At 40.7% G+C, this 22,432-nt stretch overlaps 1 protein-coding gene across 1 annotated transcript; it reads left to right on the forward strand.

Annotated features, from left to right (window-relative positions):
- The first annotated feature begins 2,711 nt into the window (after positions 1 to 2,711).
- RAB39B (RAB39B, member RAS oncogene family) lies at positions 2,712 to 6,529 on the forward strand. The gene is made up of 2 exons (XM_004319872.4): positions 2,712 to 3,150; positions 5,955 to 6,529. The coding sequence occupies exons 1-2, from the start codon at positions 2,936 to 2,938 to the stop codon at positions 6,379 to 6,381; spliced, it is 642 nt and encodes a 213-aa protein (XP_004319920.1). The 5' UTR covers positions 2,712 to 2,935; the 3' UTR covers positions 6,382 to 6,529.
- Positions 6,530 to 22,432: the final 15,903 nt, after the last annotated feature.

A 22,432-nucleotide genomic window follows, 5' to 3' on the forward strand; every position in this document is an offset into this window, starting at 1 on the left:
TTATACACTTGCAATGAACAATCTGAAAATGAAATTAAGAAAACAATTCACTCAAAATAGCATCAAAAATAATAAAATACTTAGGAGTAACTTAGCTAAAGAAGTGTAAGACTTGTAAACTGAAAACTACAAAGCATTGTTGAAAGAAATTTTAAAAGACCTAAATATATGGAAAGATATTCTATGTTCAAGGATTTGAAGACTTAATTTTGTTCAGATGGCAGTATTCCCCACATTGATCTACAGATTTAATGAAATCTCAATCAATATCATAGCTGCCTTATATGCAGAAATTAACAAGCAGATCTTAAAATTCATATGAAATTGAAAGGGGCCCCAAGTAGCCAAAAACAATCTTGGAAAAAGAGAGCACAGTGGGAGGACTCATGCTTCCCGATTTCTAAACTTACTACAAAGCTACAACAGTCAAGAAAATGTGGTACTGGCAGAAGACTAGACATAGACCAATGGAATAAAACTGAGTCCAGAATTAAACCAGTCTATGGTCAACTGATTTTCAACAAGGGTGCCAAAATCATTCAATGGGGAAAGAGGGACTTCCCTGGTGGTCCAGTTGTTAAGAATCCGCCTTCCAATGCAGGGGATGAAGGTTCGATCCCTGGTCAGGGAACTAAGATCCCACATGCCACGGGGCAACTAAGCCCACCCACCGCAACTACTGAGCACATGGGTCACAACTAGAGAGAAGCCTGCGTGCAGCAAGGAGGAGCCTGCAGGCCGCAACGAAGATCCCGAGTGCCACAACTAAGACCCGACGCAGCCAAAAGTAAGATAAATAAATATATTTTTTTAATGGGAAAAGAATAGTCTCTCCAACAAATGGTGCTTGAACAAGTAGATATCCACATGCAAAAGAAGGCAGCTGGACCCCTACCTCACAGCATATATAAAAATTAACATAAAATGAATCACAGACCTAAATGTATGAGCTAAAACTACAAAACTCTTAGAAGAATGCTTAGGAGTAAATCTTCATGAACTTGAATTTGGCAAAGTATTCTTAGACATGACACCAGAAGCACAAGCAACAAAAGCAAAAACAGACAATCTTTACTTCATCAAAATTTAAAACGTTACACTTCAAAGGACACCCTTAAGAAAGTTCAAAAAGGACACACAGAATGGGAGGAAATATTTACAAGTCACATAACTGATAAGAGACTTGCACCTACAATATGTAAAGAACTCTTACAACTCAATAATAAAAGGACAAATAATCCAGTTTTTAAATGGACAAAGGGGGAATTCCCTGGTGATCCAGTGGTTAGAACTCCGAGCTCTCACTGCCAGGGGCCCAGGTTCAATCAATCCCTGGTCGGGGAACTAAGATCCCAAAAGCTGCTCGGCGGCCAAACAAAAAGAAAAAGGCAAAGGATCTGAGCCTACCTTTCTCCAAGGAAAATATGCAAATGGCCAATAAGAATGTGAAAATATGCACATTGTCATTAGTCATCAGGGAAATGCAAATCAAAACCACAATGAGATACCACTTCATACCCACTAGGATGTCTAGAATCAAAAAGTCAGAAAATAACAAGTGTTGGAAAAGATATGGAGAAATCAGAACCCTCATACACTGCTGGTAGGAATGTAAAATGGTGCAGCCACTGTGGGAAGCAGTCTGGAATTTCTTCAAAGGATGTAACATATAGTTACCATAGGTCACAGGAATTCTACTCCTAGGTTTAAACCCAAAAGAGTTTGAACACAAACAAAAACTTGTTCAAACAAAACTTGTACAAACAAAAACTTGTACATGAATGTTCATAGCAGCATTATTCATAATAGCCAAAAGACGGAAACAACCCAAATGTCCATCAACAGATAAATGGATAAACAAAATGCGTTATGTCACCCAATGGAATAGTATTCAGTTATATAAAGGAATGAAGTCCTGATACATGTTACAATGTGGATGAACTCTAAAACATCATGGTAAGTGAAAGAAGCCAGTTACAAAAGTCTACATATTCTATGATTCCATTTATTTTTAATGACATCAGATTGGCAAGATTTAAGAAAGAATATCATATATGATGCTTGAAGTAATGCCAAAAAATGGTCTTTTCACACCTTGCTGACTAGAATTTAAATTGCTCAGTATGTTTGCAAAGTATAATGCCCATATATATAACATTTAAAATATTCATACTCTTTGACTTCCTGGTCTTTCTTATTAAGACTCTATTTCATAGAAATAATGTACGTGTGACTATACTTAAGAGAATATTGCAGCATTGTTATGGCAAAAGGAAAATAGTTGGAAATGGAGAGATGCCAATGATTCTTTATTAATTGCAAAAAGCAAGTGCCAGAGTAATGGTCCAGTTCGATCAAATTTTTGTAAAATCAAACAGCAATAAATATGTATATGTATATATATTTTCATAGAAATACACGTGGAAGAATATATAACAAACTTAATATCTTGGGGAAGTAGGGGGCAGATAATTATAGACTCCCTTTTTGTGTATTTTTGTATTGTTTCGTTAGTTTTAATGAAGAGGTGTTACTTTTGCAATTTGAGAGATAGATAGAGAAAATTTTTAATTAAGAAGAGGAATTAGAAAGGAAGGGAACGAACTGTTTTCCCGGCCATTTCTGTGTGCGCTCCTCTTACAGACAGTGCGGTCCTGGGCGTCGCCGCTACGTGGAGGATTACAGTAACCCTGTAGTCAGTGATGAGTCAGAGTGCGTGGTGCTGATGCTGCTGCCATTTCATCACCTCTGCGAGCGCAGCGTCCATCCCTCCTCTCTCCCTGCGCCTGGGCCTACCTCGCCTCAGGCTGCCAGGCCAACGATGCGCTCGTGGCCGATCTAGATCAGGACCGAGTCGCGCTCTCTGAGGTCTCGGCCGGGCGCCCCCATCTCGCCGCCCACGGCCTGGGCCAAGGAGACCTGCCGAGCCCCGGCCATGGAGGCCATCTGGCTGTACCAGTTCCGGCTCATTGTCATCGGGGATTCCACGGTGGGCAAGTCCTGTCTGATCCGCCGCTTCACCGAGGGCCGCTTTGCCCAGGTTTCGGACCCCACGGTGGGGGTGGATTTTTTCTCCCGTCTGGTGGAGATCGAGCCAGGAAAACGCATCAAGCTCCAGATCTGGGATACCGCGGGTCAAGAGAGGTTCAGGTGGGAGCGCAGCCCGGGCCCGCGAGCAGTGGGAGGGTCTTTGGGGCTTGCACCGTCCCTGGGGAAAGAGGACTTCCTGGTCCTGGTCGCCGCCCTTAGGGAAGGTAGCGAGGGTCTGAGAGTTTCTGCTCAAGCCCACCTTCAGGTAGCTGGGAGTTCAGTGCAGGGAAAGATGCACCCTGGCTGGGAAGGCCAGCCAATGATACATACTGCTCGCACCACAACTGCACCAACCTGCCCCTTGGTGGCTAATAAACTAGAGGGAGTTGATCACTGTAATTCATCAATTTCAGTCCCTATACTACATTTCGAAAATGTTCCCAGGTCATCCTAATGTAACTGACAGATATAGATAGATGATGTAGAGATAGAGAGAAAGATAGCTAGATATAGATATAAACATAGATACTATATAGAAATATATATATATATCTATGAAATAGACACTGATGATTGATGCCTTCTTGCAACCAGCAGACATTGAATGATCAGCCACTATATGCCAGACACTGCACTGTTTCTGGGAAAACAGCCTGAGGAAACTCCTGCAAGGGGATGCCATGTAAACAAAACAGACATAGGCATTTCCCTCTTAGAATGTCTGTGCTAGCATACTGGGGGCAAAATAGACCAGCAATTACACAAAAAAGTGCCTTGTTCATATTTGTATGCCACTGCCTACCAGAACGCTTAGCACATATTGAGTACTCAATGAACAGGTTTAATTTTCTCTTACAACCCTTTGGTGGCCCTTGTAGTATGTATCGTTTGTAATTATATGTATGAACACAGATGAGGGAAGGCTAAGTGGAGAAGATGAGGCCTGATGAGTGTGATACCCAAGCAAAACAGGAAAAGCCCAGGGCAAGGAAGCAGCGTGTATGAAGACAGAAGTGAGAGAGAGCAGTGTACACAGAAAACTTTGAGCTACAGTCATGCCGAGCAGCAGGAACTAGATCAAGAGGGCTCAATAGCTCATGTTTAGGATCGTTTCTTCATTTAGCTATCGAACACTAATCAGGCATAGAAGATGCTGCTTAGGTGGTTGAAGAGGGGTGGGGAGAAGAGAAAATTTCAAATATCCTTGTTCAGGTTCACTTTGAACTTGTGATTGCATTTCTCATATTATAATAGAAGAAAGGTATCTTTTATGCTTATTGGAATTTCGTTCTGTATGAACATCCTTTTCCTATCCATCCACTGATTATTATTTATTGGGTGATAGTGATTTCTAACAGCTCTTTATATATTAAGAACATTTATCCTTTTCTGTCATGGATATTGTAAACTATTTTCCCAGTTTTTCATTTGTCTTTTAACTTTCTTTAAGAACATTTTTTGATGTATGTGAGGTTTTAATTTTTATGTAGCCTTGTGTTGTATTTATAAAGAAAGGGCTTTGCTACTTTCTAAATAGTCACAAAACATTAATGTAATAATGTATTTTAGAGTTTTGACTACAGCTTGCCTATTGATTTCTTGAACCAAGCCGTTCACGAATCACGATCTTTGTTCACGTTGAATTTTCTGGTACACCCACCATTCTCCATGAATCTTCAAACATAAGGGAATTAGAAATGCTTTCAGTCCTTGTGGCTGATTTGCCTGCTTCTGGAGGCAAACTCAATTTGTAAGCTTTGTCCTTACCATCCTCTAGCTTGGACTTTAATTCCCTGGAAATTGTTTATTCTGTTACCACTGGGCCATTTGTCCTAAGCCTTAAGCTATTGAGTCCCTCATTGTTTATCTTCATCCAAGGAGACAGAAAAACTAAAAATAAACATAGATCAAAAAGCACAGTAGTAAAAAAAACAAAAGCACAGTAGTCTAAAGCAAGTGATTGTACCAGCAAGTAGTTCTACAATGTCTAATATACTCTGAGAGAAGTACCATAATGCGTATTGAAAATGAAGCTCCTCAAATCAAGAAGCGAAAATGCATGCGGTTTCTTCTGCTTAAGAAGTAAAGAAAATGGATAATAGGTTTTAGAAGCATTCTAAAGCATTCTACAATGCTTTAAATAAATCATATTATTTTAAGGGGAAGCTTTGGCTATTTGGGCAGTTTTTCCCAGCTTGTGGCTCCCGAGTGAGTCTCTTCAAAATGTGTCAGGAAGTGGGGCCAGCAGACACTTGGCTCAAGGCCTTTGCAGACCATCCCTCTTTTTCCTATTCCCACATGGCCTGGAAAATAAAAAACAAAATTATGCTCCTCCTCACAGAAGAGATTGAGGACCCCTGTTAGATTAAAATAAAAATATAATAATAGACAAACGTGGTAATGATAAATGGGAAAAAATGGAGTATATTGTAATATACCTATATACTTATAAGCATTTTCTGTCAGCTATCGTAAATTCACTCTTATTTTTTAGAAAATCCTTTTCCAACTACTATAATTTGTAATGAGTTCTCCAGGTCACAGAATACTTTAACATCCATTATTTCATTTGCCTCATGATAACCTGTTACTTAAGCATCCCACTGAACAGAAGAGGAAGTCTCATTCAGCTATTCAGATGTGGGCGTGGAGAGTTAACTGTGGCTCTTGCCTAAATCGAGGGAAAATGCCTGTATGTCCATGAGCGTTCGTTTCTAGAAGATTCCATCTCAAAGTTTTGTTCAATTGAGAATTCATATATCATTATTATTATGGAATGACATTTGTATTGCTTTGTCTAAAAAAGAAAACAATTTTCACCAAAGGACTGTGTCACTAACCAGAGACAACAGAATACACTGAGTTCGTTGAAGTGCGGGAGTTTGGGCGTGGCCTTCATTCTTTGCTTCTTTCTTGTGTTGCAGATCCATCACTCGTGCCTACTACAGGAACTCAGTAGGTGGTCTGCTCTTATTTGACATTACCAACCGCAGGTCCTTCCAGAATGTCCATGAGTGGTTAGAAGAGACCAAAGTACACGTTCAGCCCTACCAAATTGTATTTGTTCTCGTGGGTCACAAGTGTGACCTGGATACACAGAGGCAAGTGACTCGCCACGAGGCAGAGAAACTGGCTGCTGCATACGGCATGAAGTACATTGAAACGTCAGCCCGAGATGCCATTAATGTGGAGAAAGCCTTCACAGACCTGACAAGAGACATATACGAGCTGGTTAAAAGGGGGGATATTACCATCCAGGAGGGCTGGGAAGGGGTGAAGAGTGGATTTGTACCAAACGTGGTTCACTCTTCAGAAGAGGTTGTCAAATCAGAGAGAAGATGTTTGTGCTAGTCAGCCCTTTTGTCTCCAAAACATGCTCTCCCACCTGAACTTAAAAGTGATCTAAATGAATAGAATCATCGTGTGACTGAAGAGAACTTAACCTCCATATTGGATCCCAAGTGAGCGTCCTCCCCAAGGGGCCCTTGGACAGGTGATGGGCGGGCGGGCGGGTGGGTGGGTTGGGGAGCCTGGGTGCTGGGACTGGCACTTTTTTGTGGTCCATGCTGGGCAGTGGCCGCTCTGTGTGCCCTTTGTGGACCGCATGTCAAGGAGCTGAGGTCTGGGGAGCTAGGCCCCAGAAAAGTACACCCACAGTCAGGACAACTATTTCTTGGTATTTCAGCTCATTCATAGGTCACGATCATAAAGAAATACGTAAAGGGGAGAAAAGTATCACATTGGGAACAATTAGCCAACCTAAAAAAGAGCATGAGATCCGCTTAATCAGTGAGAATATCCTGCACTAAACATATGTGCTGGGTTTGGTTAAAAGGTACCAATTAGCTTCTAAACAGCTCATCTGTAAAATGAGGGGTGTGGACCAGCCTTTTACTAAGACCCTTTCAAGGCCTGGAGTTCTAGTGAAAATGGTGTGAATGTGAAAAAGGGAGGCTATTTACACACTGTTACTGTCACACTTGAAAACATGTACAGCCTTGTGAAAGAATAACCAGCTGTGTGTAAGAAATTGTCCCACGCAAATTATCGTGTAAGTAGAAGAGAGAAATACTGTAACTCCAATGCCCTCTTTCCCCTCTGACCACGCCTGGGGTTCACTGCATCGGCGACTGCAATCTGAAGGTAAACACCTGCTCAACAGGAGGTGCTGTAAGCCTTACAGACACGTTACAGTTCGTTGACTTACTTATTTGATCATCGTAACAAGCCGTTAGGGTTTCTTCCCCAGTTTACGAAAAAATTAACTGAGGGGCAGGAGAGTCACTTGACCCCTGGTTCTTGTTTCACTGCATCATCCTGCTGTCAGATGAATAAACTGTTATTGTTTGCCTTGGAAGAGACATGACTGTAAATAAATATTCTCTACATGTTAGGATATGTTTCCTTATTGATTACAACTCAGCTATAATCCTGAGGGAACCCGGGCATGAGTCGAAGGTAAAGCCCATTCAGGTATTATTGACAAGAGGATTTTACACAAGTGAATAACTGCACAGTGAAAACACGTTAGAACTGTTCGGGCTGTAAATGTTCTTATCACTAAAACACAGTGGATGTATTATTGAAAGGAACCAAATACAGCAATGGGGAGTGGGATGGGGATAAAATACTCACCTCACAATGACCTTGGCCACTTGTTTGCCTTATGCCTACCCTGGGTTCCTGTCTACCCTAGAAAGTCAGCTCTCAGTTCTCAGGTGAACAGACAGCTAACTGCATCAGAAACTTGGAATGGTTGACTTGAGGTTCCATTATCTTCTTGCAGAGACGTGATGCTTTAAATGATGTTTTTGAATTGTAGCCAGTTCAGCTAGGCAAAAGCCATACTTCTCACAGTAAGAAAATAATTCTGATTAGACTCGCCTTTCTCATATCCATTGTGATAGGAAAGCCTGAGGATGGTAAATTGCTTTGAAATATGGTACTGAACTTCAGGATGGATGTAACCAAATCTGAAATATGGGGGATTTACTTCAGCCGGAATAAAGAAGTCAAATCATGAAAATCATGGAAACAAACCACCTTGGACCTACGTGCAGCATCAACCCCAAGTGACCCAATCATCATCTCTTCCTTCGTTTAGCATGACCTGGCTTGGGTGGAGTAATTAAGTTGCCAGCTTTGTGGTTGTAGAAGACAAACAAAAGATAGTAAATTGGGTTAACACAAAGTTTCATCAACTACTATACTTAATTATGTTTAGAAGATTCTGAAAGCAAGATTATCCAGTGGATAGATGAGAGTTGACTGTATTCTGTCAGTTCAAAAAAAAAAGGTACAAACAAAACTCTACCGTTTTCTTGACTTAAATACATCATATGTATACTTTTCCCATTCCTTTCATTTTTTAGGCAGGTTTAAAAACTCTCAGCATAGATCCAGCAGAAGTGGCTGAGCTTAATTGCTTAAACAAGTTCTCGAACTTTAAAAATCATTTTAGTAGAATTCAGTGCTGTTGTCACTGCAATAACTGGGTTTTAGAAAATGTGTGAAAAAATCAGGTGTTAACACAATATTAAGGATAAAGCTTTAGAAGCTATTTTATTACATAGGTGAAGACAAGATAAACTAACTTGTAACAAAGACCACAACTGCATGTTGGATTAGATTGTCTCATATTCCAGAATAAAATGTACTGTATACTTTTCTTCACTTTGTTGTGCACTGTAATGAAATGTGAAAAAGATGTTTTCTTTAGCTGTATGTGAATGAAAATATGCTTGTATTTAGTAAAATGGTTGATTATGTGACTGTGAGATTCTAAGTGTGTGTTGTAGCTGTTTCCAGAGGAGTCTGTCACTCGTGTAGCAACCACTACAAAGAACATCAGTTAGCTGTGACATATGCTATGCACGACAGTATCTTAAAGCCAGAAAGTTATATGATCATCATGTTGAAAGTCACAGAGACCTCACTAATGCCTGGAAATCCCATACCACTTTTGGAAACATCAGTTCTGTCAAGCCTAAATCTGAATCATTGCAATTTTTAGTCAAGGATCTTTTTGTTTAAATTTTAACCATTTTAAAAATTAAATTTATGTATTTATTTATTTTTATTATTATTTTAAATTTTTGGCAGCGTTGGGTCTTCGTTGCTGCACGCAGGCTTTCTCTAGTTGCAGTGAGCGGGAGCTACTCTTCGTTGTGGTGCGTGGGCTTGTCACTGCGGTGGCTTCTCTTGTTGCAGAGTATGGGCTCTAGGCACGTGGGCTTCAATAGTTGTGGCTCACGGGCTCAGTAGTTGTGGCACGTGGGCTCAGTAGTTGTGGCTCACGGGCTCTAGGCGCACAGGCTTCAGTAGTTGTGGCACGTGGGCCTAGTAGTTGTGGGTCGTGGCTCTAGAGCACAGGCTCAGTAGTTGTGGCGCACGGGCTTAGTTGCTCCGCGGCATGTGGGATCTTCCTGGACCAGGGCTCGAACCTGTGTCCCTTGCACTGGCAGGCGGATTCTTAACCACTGTGCCACCCGGGAAGCCCTTAACCATTTTTATTAAATAGCTCCTAAAATTTTTTTTGTTTTTTAATTGAAGTATAGTTAATTTACAATATACTCATTTCAGATGTACAAAATAGTGATTCAGTATTTTTATAAATTATACTCCATTTAAAGTTATTCCAAAATATTGGCTGTATTCCCTGTGCTGTACAGTATATCCTTGTAGCTACTTTATTTTATACATAGTAGTTTGTACCTCTTAATCCTCTACCTCTATCTTGCCCCTCCCCCTTCCCTGTCCTCATTGCTAACCACTGGTTTGTTCTCCACATCTGTGAGTCTGCTTCTGCTTTGTTATATTCAGCAGTTTATTGTATTTCTTAGATTCCATATATAGGTGATGTAATATTTGTCTTTCTCTGTCTGACTTACTTCACTTAGTATGATAATCTCTAGGTCCACCCATGCTCCTGCAAATGACAATATTTCATTTTTTACGGCCAAGTAATATTCCATTATATATATACATATATATATACATTATGTATATACATATATATTCCATTATATATATATACCACATTTTATATATATATATATATATACACACACACACACATACCCCATTATACACACACACACACACACACACACGCACGCACCACATCTTTATCCATTCATCTGTTGATGGACTTTTAGGTTGCTTCCACGTTTGACTATTGTAAATAGTGCTGCTGTGAACACTGGGTGCATGTATATTTTTGAATTAGAGTTTTTGTTTTCTTCAGACAGAGGCCAGGTAGCTTATTACAATTGTTGTCTTCCCTGGAAAGTCTTCTTTTCTCCAGGCTAAATTGCCTCAGTCTTTTCAAGTCCTCCTAAGGTGTGCTCTTTGTGTCAGGATGACTTGGAGCATATAAACACTGCCTGGGGTTTATAGCACATATTTGGGGGAGGGTAATAAAGGGGAAGATGTTTGACTCTGAGTCTGGGCACAGGTACGCTGAGTTCTGTGCAGCTTTGTCACTTTTATAATCATGAGTGAATGAGGGAGGGAGGGAGGGAGGAAGGGGGGGGAAAGAGGGAGGGAAGGAAGGAAGGACCAACAATGCAACAGCGTTTAACATAGTTTATCACTCTGCAGGGCTTGATTATCTTTTCTTCAGTTATATTAAGTCCCTTGGTGACCTCATTCAGTTCCATGGCTGTAACTACCAAGGAGTCCTGAATTTCTATCTCCAGCTCGTATCTTTCCCATGGACTCTGGACCTTTAGAAGCAACTGTGTAGCCAATATCTCCATTTGAGAGTCTATTAGGATCAGAAATGTAACATGTCACACCGTCATTTGTTGCCTGAGTTACTGTGAGAGCTGATTTCACTGCTTCCACTCTTTGCCCCACACTCTATTCTCCACACAGAAGGAGACTAAATAGTCAGACTCTATGTTGAGACAACTTCTGCAGCCACATCTTCTCTAGGATCAGGAAGCTGCTTGCAGATTTTGGAAGCCATTGGTTTCAGAACTTGATGGAGGTGAGGGAGAAATCCATGCAGACATCTTAAGGCAGAGAATTCCAGATTGAGTGAAGGGCAAGTACAAAGGCCCTGAGGTGTGAAGGTGCTGGGTGCGTTTGATGAACAGGAAAGAAAACTGTGCAGCTGGAGTAGAATGATCAACAGGTCAGAAGTAAGAAACAAGGTTACACAGGTGATGGGATGGGGATGGACTTCACTTTTAAGGGTTCTTCTGAAGGCCATTGGTTTTCAGCTGACTAAAATGGATAACCACTGGGGAATTACGAGTAGATGATTATTCCCTGGGGAACAACAAACTTTAGGGAAAGGGAACTCAGAAGGAGAGAATGGAAAACCTGGAGAGCACAGTGTCACAGGAAGGAGTAGACAATAGTATCACCATGCAGCAATGGGCTCAGAAAGACGAGGACTAAAATATATCCATAGCATTTGAGGAAGTCATGCACGACCTTTGCCGGCATAGTGCTGGTGGAATGATTTCTGCCTGCACCAAGCCTCTCAGGAAGTCAGTGTTCTTAGTTCTGTGGGAGGCCCAATTCTTTCCTCGTTCTCCATCCTCTCTTCTCCCTAGACAATCTTACCTACTCTCATGACTTCAGTTATTGTCTTTGCATTGAAGACTCCCAAATGAAGGACTTCAGCCCACTGAGCATTGTACCAATACAACCAACTTGCCTACTAAACACATCCACAAATTCCTCAAGCTTCACCTATCCAGTATGAGATCAACATTTATCAAAATGTGCTCCTTCAACCCCAGTCTTTCTTATCTCTATAAATGACACCACCATCTACCCCCTTGTTCAACACAGAAACTCGAGTTATTCTTAATTCCTCACTTCCCCTCACCTCCCATATTAAATTAATCATCAAGCCCTATCAGCTCTATCTTCAAAATATATCCAAGTCTGCCATTTTCTCCGTCTCCATTGCTATCACGTTTGTCTAAGCCACTATCAACTCTTTGCTGAACTACTTAATATCTTAATATCTACTTCTGCTCTTATTCCCATGACACATTCTCAACATAACAGCTAGAATGATCTTTTCAAAATGCAAGTCAGACCAAGTCATTCACCTGCTTAAAACCCACCAGTGGTTTCTCATCACATTTAGAACAAAATCCAAGCAAACCTTACATTTCTTAACATGGCTACAAGGCCTTGCATGATCTGGCCTCTTGACTACTCTAAATATAAGGTCCATGAAAGTAAGAACCTTATTCATCTTGTTCACCAGTATTTTCACAACCTGTACCATAGATATAGGCTTGAATCATCAATAAATATTTGAATGAATGATATTTTTCTTGCCCTACTTCAATCCAATGACCTTGACTGTTACTTCACTTCCATAAAATACACACATGGCCCCATCCTAAAGCATTACAAAATTTTATACAACCTCTGGAATTCCTCTCTGATTACAAGCTCTGGTTGTCCACTCTATCCCTTGAATCCTGTTTTAAACTTCTTTAGAACCTTCAGGCAATCAGTCACTGCCCATTGCCAGTCTATCAATCAAGGCACCCCTTGACTTTGTTTCTCTCCCTCTGTTTTCTGGCTCTTCTGGTCAACTGCATTCAAGTCATCAGTTCCTAAAGAAAATGGCTGTTAAAAGTTTGATCTATTTCCTTCTAGATTTTTTTCATTTTACTTTTCAAAAGGTTATTTAACAGAGTGGTTAAAAGTGTGGATTTTGGAGTAAGACAAACATGGGTTCAAATTCTGACTCTACAAGTCTCGATTTTCACATATATTAAATTGGATAATAATAGTATTTAATCTATAAGGTTGTTGTGAGGATGAAATGAAATGATCTACATAAAATACTTAGCAAAAGCCCTGGCACTTGCTGAACGTCACACAGTAAACATACTCAGTTTATGTATTATGTTTGCACCTAAATGAATCTTTTTCATAAATGGTATCATGCAACACATACTGTGCTGTTACCTTTTTCACATACAGTATATTTTCTGTGAATGCATGATGGCAGTAGCTATTTTTGCTCATATGATAATATTTCTACAGTCAATCAGTGCCTAGTACATTTTTTTTTTTTTTTTGGCTGTGCTGAGCGGCTTGTGGGATCTTAGTTCCCCGACCAGGGATTGAACCCGGGCACGTGGCAGTGAAAGCATCGAGTCCTAACCACTGGACTGCCAGGGAATTCCCCATATTTGTTGACTGTGATCAGAAGGAATTAGCTGACATATTGAAGATGACGAAGCAGACATAGAAGAAAGCTGGGTCCTTCATGACGCCACTGAGCTACAGATTTAACTATCCTGAAGCCACTCTATATGAAGACGTCTTATTACAAGAGACAGTAAATCCCCTTTTAGTTTATGCCACTTTTTTCCACTTGTAGCTGAAAGACTCCTAACTAATACAACAGAATTCTATTATACGTATGTACATACAATAAGTTACTTAATCAATTCTCTTTGGTGAACATTAGGTTATGTACAATGTTTTGCTATTATAAACCAATTCCTCAATACATACATATCTTTGTGCATCTGACCAATTATGTCCTCAAGTCAAAGGCATAAATGTGACCAATTTATGAATCAAATAATATACACATTTAAAATTTTGATATAATTAACCAGATTGCTCTCCAGAAAGGCTTAACTGAATGCCCATGAACAGTGTATAATAATGCCTATACTGAGTATTATTGTGAATCTTTTAACTCTTTGCAAATCTGAGAGGTGAATATATATAAATATTTTTAAATTTGCATACCTTTGGTTATTGGTTTTCTGTTCCTTGCTGCTGAAAATAGTCCTAACTAATAAAAAACGTGCTTTGGGGCTTCCCTGGTGGCGCAGTGGTTGAGAGTCTGCCTGCCGATGCAGGGGACACGGGTTCGTGCCCCGGTCTGGGAAGATCCCACATGCCGCAGAGCGGCTGGGCCCGTGAGCCATGGCCACTGAGCCCGCGCGTCCACAGCCTGTGCTCCGCAATGGGAGAGGCCACAACAGTGAGAGGCCCGCGTACCGCAAAAAAATAAAATAAAAAAAAAAGGTGCTGGCTTTTATCTTATTAATTAGTAAGATCTTATATATGGAAAACAATTCTTTTTTTTTAGAGGTTTAAATGTTTTTATATAAATTTATTTATTTTTGGCTGCTTTGGGTCTTTGCTGCTGTGCACGGGCTTTCTCTAGTTGTGGCGAGCGGGGGCTACTCTCCTTTGCGGTGCATGGGCTTCTCATTGCAGTGGCTTCTTGTTGTGGAGCACAGGCTCTAGGTGTACGGGCTTCAGTAGTTGTGGCTCACGGGCTCTAGAGCGCAAGCTCAGTAGTTGTGGTGCACGGGCTTAGTTGCTCCGCGGCATGTGGGATCTTCCCGGACCGGGGCTCAAACCCGTGTTCCCTGCATTGGCAGGCGGATTCTTAACCACTACACCACCAGGGAAGTCCTGGAAAACAATTCTTTATCCATCACATATGTTACAATATTTTTTCATGTTTTTCTGACTTTTTACTTATGGTGTTTGGTAATACAGAAGTCTTTAATATCTAATAATAAATAATATCACTTATTATTACTAAATAAGTTAATACTAAATAATATTTGGTATTTATTATTTAATAGTTATTTAATATGTTGTCTCCAAGAAACTGGAAACAGCTGTCTCAGAGTTGGGGAACTGGGTGGCTGGGGGGCAGTTGTGATTTCTGTACCATGTACCTTGTTATTTTTCTTATATGGCCTCTTTTGTTAATGCTTTCTGGCAGTAATGGTAGATTTAGATAGACCTTCTCCACCCAAATACTAGAAAAACATTTTGCTATGATTTCCTATAATGGATTTAGGGTTCCTTTAGGAATTGACTTATGTATAGAATGTGGAGGTAGGGATAACTATTTTTCCCAAATGCCTAGTTTTTTAACCCATACCATCCACAGAATACTCCATTCTATATTTTACCCCTTTCGAACATTAAATTTGAATATCAAACATATATACATGAGGGGGTCTGTTTTTGGACTCCTGTATTATAGTTCATTAATCTGCCTATTCCTGTCCTAATACTACATTGTTTTAGTTATGATAATTCCATAATATGTATTTATGATCTCTTTTGCCTTCAAAATTTTCTGATATTCTCATGCAGTATATTAGAACTTAAGAATAAATGTGTCAGTTTCTTTATCTATTCATACGTTGAAAAGCCAGACACAGAAAGAAAACAAGTACATGATCTCATTTGTATGTGGAATCTGAAAACCTCAAATACATAGAAGCAGGCACAGGGGGGCAGGGGAAATGGGGAGATGCTGGTAAAAGGGTACAAAGTTGTAGTTATGTAAGATGAATAGGTTCTGGACATCTACTGTACTGAACACTGGAAATCTGCTAAGAGACTAGGTTTCAGGTGCTCTCACCACACACACAAGAAACAGTAACTATGTGAGGAGATGGATGTGTTAATTAGCTTGACTGCAGTAATCATTTCACTATGCATATGTATATCAAACCATCACATTGTACACCTTAAATGTATACAATTTTATTTTAAAAGTAAAATAAGTATAAATGTGTCATGACTCCCCTCAGGTAGGGTTAGGATTTTGATTGCATTAATTTACTGACACTGATAGAATATGTCATTCCATTCATTTAATCCTTAATTTAATATTTATATATCATAAATAGGTTTTTTTTCTCATTACCTGTTCTAGTTGGTTATTTCTACTGTGTAGGAAATCTGTGGATTTGTGTATGCTTACATCTTGTAAACAGACACATTACTAAATTCTCATTAGTTTTTCAATTGATCTCTTCTGTTTTCTAGGTAGACATTATAGTCTACAAATAATGATAATTTTCTCTCTTCCTTTCTAATGTTTACTATTATTATTATTATTTTGGTCTTCTTTCACTGGTCAGAGCCTGGAGCAAAATGATGAATAACAACAGGGACCGCGTGCATCTTTGTCTTGCTCCTGCTAGAAGAATTTTAACTTTAAATTATCTTTATTAGGTTATAGAACTTTTCAAGAGTGTATGTTGAGTTTTTCAAATGTCTTTCTTGTACCCATTGAAATAATCAAATGGTTTTCTTCCCTCAGCCTATAATTAGTTGTATTAGTAAATCTGTTAATGTTTAACAATATTGCTTAACATTCTTAGCATAAACTCTACTTGTTCATGGTGTTATGTTTTAAACACTGCTTGATTTAATTTACTAATATTTTATTAGCATCTTTGCATCTATATTCATGTTTGAGATTGGTTCATAAGAGTATTTCCAAAAAAGTAGTCCGCAGGGATTAAGAGGAATTGGGTTGGGGTGGGGGGAGGAACATACAGTCAAATAAATTTGGAAAATTGTGGATTAAACAAAGCAAAATAGTATTCTGTAGGACTACACTATTACATATAGGGGCTCTCCTCAACCCATATGACAAAAAAATTCACTTTCTCAAGGATTTTAAAGAATTACTATTCAGTGAGAAACACATTGGAAAATGTTGATCTTCGGTGCTGTCAGGTGTGGCACCATGGTTATTCTGGCCTTTTGAATTCATGAAATGGTTGGGAATCTGTCTTTTTATATACCTTAGAATAGTTTAATCCATCAGCCTGGATTCCAGAGTGAAGTGGCCCCAGGGATTGGGATTGACTAACGTAGCATCGCACAGCCTGTCCAGATTAACACATGCATCCTTGTGGGTAAATGTTGGTAATTTATATTTTCCTTGAAAGTTATATTTTCTATCTAGAATTTCAAATGCACTGGCATACAGTTGTGCTTGGTATAATTTTAAAATATCTGTATTGGTGGTTAGAAACCTTTCATTTATAATGTTCTATGTTTCTGTGTTTTATTATTCAGAGGAGTTATTAGAGGTTTGTCTATTTTTATCGGTATTTTCAAAGAACCAGTTCTGTTCTTGGTTTTATCAATTTGATCTTTTCTGCATTGTAATATATTAATTTCTATGTTATCTACATAAATTTATACTTTTTGTTTTTTTCGGGTGAGTGGATACTTCTCTGGTTCTTGAATGTTATGTGACTCTGGGTCTTGTTTAAATTCTATGGCGAACATAGATATTTTTGTTTTAGCAGACAATTTATCTGGATGGGTTAAGGTCTCACATTCCAAACTGGTCTCTGTGGGCTGTTTTTCCAATGCCAGTTGTTCTCAAAACTTTTGCTGAGCCACTGAGTTCTTTCCTGTGTTCGTGCAGCACTCAGTGGACCGTCCAGAAACTGGGCAGTGAACTATCCTTTTGCTCAGTTTTGGAAGTCTTTGGTGTGTTGATTAGGAATACCTACGGAACTCACAGGTTCGCTTTTCCTAAGCTCTTCCCTATGTTTCTCACTCCGGTACAATCCAGTTCCCTGGGCCTTCCCTTTTCTGTGCTCCAGTCAGAAATCACAACCAAGCTGAGACAGTATTGAAAGTAGAAGGGGGAGCTTAAAAACAGGGTGTTAACTGACTGCTCTACAATAGGTATAAACCAGGGCTGTCCCTAGTAAGCCATGGCATACACACTAGACTTAAGTACTAATGGGGAAACAGCAAAGAAGAGGGATAAGGACACACTTTTACGTGTTTTGCGGGGGCTGCTCATTTCAAATGTGTGTATGGTGGCAACGTGAAGCTTATTTATGAAGTTATATTTGAGTGGAGGGGTAAGCCACGTAGATATCTGTAGACTCCTTGGGAAGCACTTTTCAGGAAGACAGAACAACAAGCGGAAAAGTCCTGAAGTAGGAACAAAATGAGTCCATTCCAGGAACAGGAAAGAGACAGGTGTGCGAGAGCAGAAGGCACAAGGGGAAGGGTAGGAGGTAAATGAAAAGACAGAGTGGAAGCTAATCTCATGTCAGTGAACTGAGACCACTGTCAGGATGCTGGCTTTGCCCTGAAGAGAGGCAAGGGTGGAAGCAGAGTCCACTCCGGAGGCTGTGGCGGTGAAGCAGATGTTGCCGACTTCGTCCACGCTGGAGATAAAAATCTGAGCATCGCCAGTGCAGAGGCAGTATTTTCCAGCACAAGGCTGAATGAAGTCCAGACGTCTAGGAGGTAGAAGCATCAGCACATGAAACTGAGAAGCAGCAGGCAGAGAGGGGAGGAAAACCAGGCAGGGACCACAGAAACCAAGGAGGGGATGTTCGGAGGAGAGAGTAATCTTCTGTGTCAAATGCACCTGATAGAGAACAGGAGAGAAACAACGGAGATTGTGAGTACAGACAACACTTTTGAGACAACACTTTCTGTGAAGGGAAGAGAAGTGAGGATGACAGCTTGGGGGAAGTCAGGACAAGAGAGAATTTTTTTTAAGTTAAGAAAGCTTCAGTGGAGAAGACTGAGGATGCAGGAGAGAGGGGAATTGGGGGAGGGGAAGTGCAGCAAGGACAGTTGTCCTGCTGTGGACCACAGTGCAATGCACGCACTCCTGACATTTCAACATTGTGCAAAGCCGCACACCAACAGTTATGGGTTGAATCATGTCCCCCAAAAAAGATATGTTGAGGTTAACACTCAGTACCTGTGAATTTGACCTTATTTGGCGATGGAGTCGTCAGATGTAATTAGTTGAGGTCATCCTGGAATAGGATGGGCCCCTGATCCAATATGACTAGTGCCCTTATAAAAGGGGGACATTTAGGCACAGACATGCACACAGGAAGAATGCCACGTGAAAACTGGAGGGATCCCGCCCCAGTGCCTTCAGAGGGGTGGCAGAGTGCCACAGCCTGGGGCTGCACTCAGGAAGGGGCCTCCCATACAAAAGCTTCTTTTGTCGTTTGGTTTTTCCTTAACTTGTTTTTGTTTTTTAGTGAGTGAAGTGACAGCAAAGGCTTATAAATATCGGCAGATGGTGGGTAGATCCATGTGGGGGGCGGGGCGGCCACACACCGATCCCTCCCACTATCAGCTGAGATGAAGAACAGGAGCGTGGAAGCGTGAACGATGACCGCGCAGCACCACCACCCTCTAAGGCTCGCAGCCACAACTTTAAAGTGCTGGGAACCCGCAGAGTCAGACTGGACAGGACACTGGCTTAGCCAGGCCAGGCCAGCAAAGCAGCAGGGGGACAAGAGCAAGACAGACCATGAAAGAAGTCAAGACGTTGCAGGCAGTGTAAACCTCAATGGCTTGAGGTTGAGATTAGGAAGGGGCTGCGGTGATTGGTAATGACAAGGTCCCAGGTGTGACTGTGGCTGAGGGATGGGGAGAAGGTCAAGACCACCAGAGGGAGATGGTCAAGCAGAAGGAGCCGTATTACCTTAAGGGACACGTGGAGGCAACAGAAGTTAGTGTGCTGGACATTTATTTTTATTCTTTTGAGTTCGTATTTTCATCTGAATCCTCTGTTCCTAAGTGTTCTCACTGCACTAAATTCTACAGGAAGCCCAAAAAATTGATTCTCCAAAACATCCCATTGCCGTCTCATTTGAAGTGTTCCAAACATTTTTTAAAAGTATGTTACTCTGAAAACTTGTATTAATGGCAATTCCATAACCAGTGTTCAGTATACCCCGCCACTTCTAAGCTTCATATTAAATATTGGTATCTATTTGCCATTTTCCAGCAATCTGAATAATTTTGTCTTATGACATATGTGGAGTCGTACATGAAAAGTCTGAGCTGTACAAAGGCACTCTGACCATATACTCCTTCCCGCTCAAAAACCCTTCCGAGCTTTGTTCTTTGTCTCGGACCAATCCTTCTCCGGGATAAAACTTTTTTTCTCCAGCACCTTCTTTTTCATCTGACCTGCACAGACTCTGTCCAGAAAGCCAAGGTCAGTCCTAGACCTTGGTCATCTCTCAGGCAGCTGCGGACCAATGGAGTAGAGAAGTGCGACCACAGCCCACTTTTAACTGAACACTGCAGTCACAGTGGGATGCCAAGTCGATACTGAAAAGCTAACACTGTCACTTTGTGCTGGTATTGCAACCAACAGTGATAGTAAAGTTGAAAATTAAATGTCTAGGGTCAGTTAAAATTTAACTCTTAAGCTGCCTCTGGACCACCTGACTGAGAATAAACTATTGCCCAATCCACTCCGAACAGGGACTTAGTAGCCAAAGATGTTAAGTACTGAGGAAAAGGAAGAGATTGTTATCCCCTGACCTTTTGCTTTTTAAATTTTTGTATATTTTACTCTCTAGAATCCACAGGTCTGATCTGGGGAAAATAAGCTGACTCAGTCTTAGATGGGTTTATTTGGGGAGCTAAAAGATCCAGAAAAACATTCATGGCCTACCTCTGAATAAAGAATCCCCTAAAGGCAAAACAGAGTTGTAACACCATCAACTGAACATAAACCACGGCCAGGAGACATGATCCTTTATACACAAACTGCTCAAATATACTGAGCACACAAGAAAGGGATACAAACAAAAGTAAATTCTTCAGCTGAACTTTGAAGCACCATCCACACCTGAGTTTTCAGCTAGAACCCTGGGCCATGTCATGCTAATAACTCAAAGAAGAAAAGCAGTTCCGCGCATATAATACACTAACCAACTCTTCCAACACTGATGCCTTTCAGAACTGGTTGTGTAAACAGTACTCACTGCATACAGAAGAGTATTAATATAGAGAAAACATGGTGAATTAGCAGGCCTGTCTATTCTATGATACTGGTTGTAGTTATAAAATTTCAAAATAAAAAATGTAAAAATGAAAAGGTCTATCAATGAATTTTGGCCACAAGACTAAAAAGTCACTCTGCGATGAGTGCATAAAGCTTCAATAAATTTATGGCGTCACTTGGGGCAAGGAGAAAAAAGCCCTCCAATCCATCATACAATCGTAAAACTTCAGACCTCCCACCTGATGCTTCCATCTGGCTCTTTAAAATATTTGAACTATTATTACCTTTTTTGCAGAGGCAGATATTAGCTAAGCGGCCTTATGAAAGGAACTGGAAAAGGAAGTAAGCCATTGTCAAAAACTGGCCATGATCACGCAAGACCCAACAGGCTGAGTGAGGTGTTCAAAACCCCTTTCTCCCTCGAGGTGAGGCACTGACCTTGGATTCACTTTCTAGTTTGGTTGCCCTGGAAACCTGATGAAGGTGGATCGTCAGCTGTGGGATGGGCGGGCCTGCTTCCGGCACAATGTCCCAGGAGGTACCCTGCGCCTGGTCTGGGAGGGCTGCGACTGCACATCAACACCTGCTGGGAGTCACAGCTCAGCGTCCCTGAGTGCAGTGGGCCTATCGTTCCTGGGCCCTGACCCTGGCTGTTACGAGACAGAGTGCTCTCTGATGGCTTCTAAGCCAGGGTGGTTCCTGCGGCCACCTGTGGGGACATTAGAATTGTGCCTAAAGCTGCCCCCTGGCATGGTGCCCATGGTGTCTTGCCTGTCCTGTGTCCTTCAGAGTAAAGTGGTGTCAGACATGGCCTATCCGGGTCTTGTGAGTCTAACGTGCAGTCAAACCCAACACCAGCTATGGTGAGTGCTGTACATGCTATCGGCAGAGTCTGCAGAACCAACCAAGACGAACCTTTAAGAAATGGTTCAATACCCTTAAAGGTATCATGAGGTTTAGGGCAGAGAATAGCAAACACACAAAGAAAGGAGAGTATGCATTCATTAAGGGATTGAACTTAATGAATTATTAGGTATTTCTAAATAAGAGCAAGGCACCATGGTACAGAGGGAAGGGAATTCACCCGGGAACCAGATCTGGGTTTCACTCTGGCTACGCAGCTGTGGCGGTCAGCGTCTATAGGGGCAGCAAGGATGATCAACTGTGCTTCCCATCATCCCCTGCTGTTGCTACTGACCAAACCACTCTCAGTTAACCCCAGAAAATAAAATGCTATAATCTTTGACTCCATAATTCCATTTTTGGTAATCTAATCTCAGGAAAAATCCTAAATAAAAGAAAAATCCTTCTGTAAACATGCAAACTGCCGAGTTATTTCCTACTTAGAGAAAAAAATTTTAAAACAACCAATTGTCTGTGAATCACAGTTTACTAGAGTTTACCTATTAGAATACTATGAAACCAGTAAAATAATGTTAATTTAAAAGCAGTATATAATAAGCAAATTCCATAATAAGTAAAGAAAGTAGGATAAAAATTATACAGACAAAATTATTTCAATTGTGTTTTTAAAAAAACCTATGCATAGAAAAAGAAATGGAAGCCACAGAATCATTAAGGGGGACTGCAAGTGGAACTTAAATGCCTTTTTTCCTATTTTCTAAACTTTCTCAAATGAACATGTTTACAATGGAAAAATAGTTAAATTTCAGTTGCATTTCCAACACATTTGTTACCCAGTATCACTTTTTGTAGTCAATCTCGTGCTCATTATCTTTCCGGGTTTACTATCCTAATATTAAGCTTGAGGACTTCCCTGGTGGTGCAGTGGTTGAGAGTCCGCCTGCCGATGCAGGGGACATGGGT

This window comes from Tursiops truncatus, chromosome X (assembly GCF_011762595.2).
Source record: "Tursiops truncatus isolate mTurTru1 chromosome X, mTurTru1.mat.Y, whole genome shotgun sequence".
Taxonomy (NCBI): domain Eukaryota; kingdom Metazoa; phylum Chordata; class Mammalia; order Artiodactyla; family Delphinidae; genus Tursiops; species Tursiops truncatus.

Bases quoted from the DNA above. Each gene is read 5' to 3' on its own strand.
- RAB39B (XM_004319872.4), top strand. From the start codon at position 2,936: ATGGAGGCCATCTGGCTGTACCAGTTCCGGCTCATTGTCATCGGGGAT. The intron at 3,151-5,954 runs GTGGGAGCGCAG...CTTGTGTTGCAG, and splicing joins GCGGGTCAAGAGAGGTTCAG to ATCCATCACTCGTGCCTACT.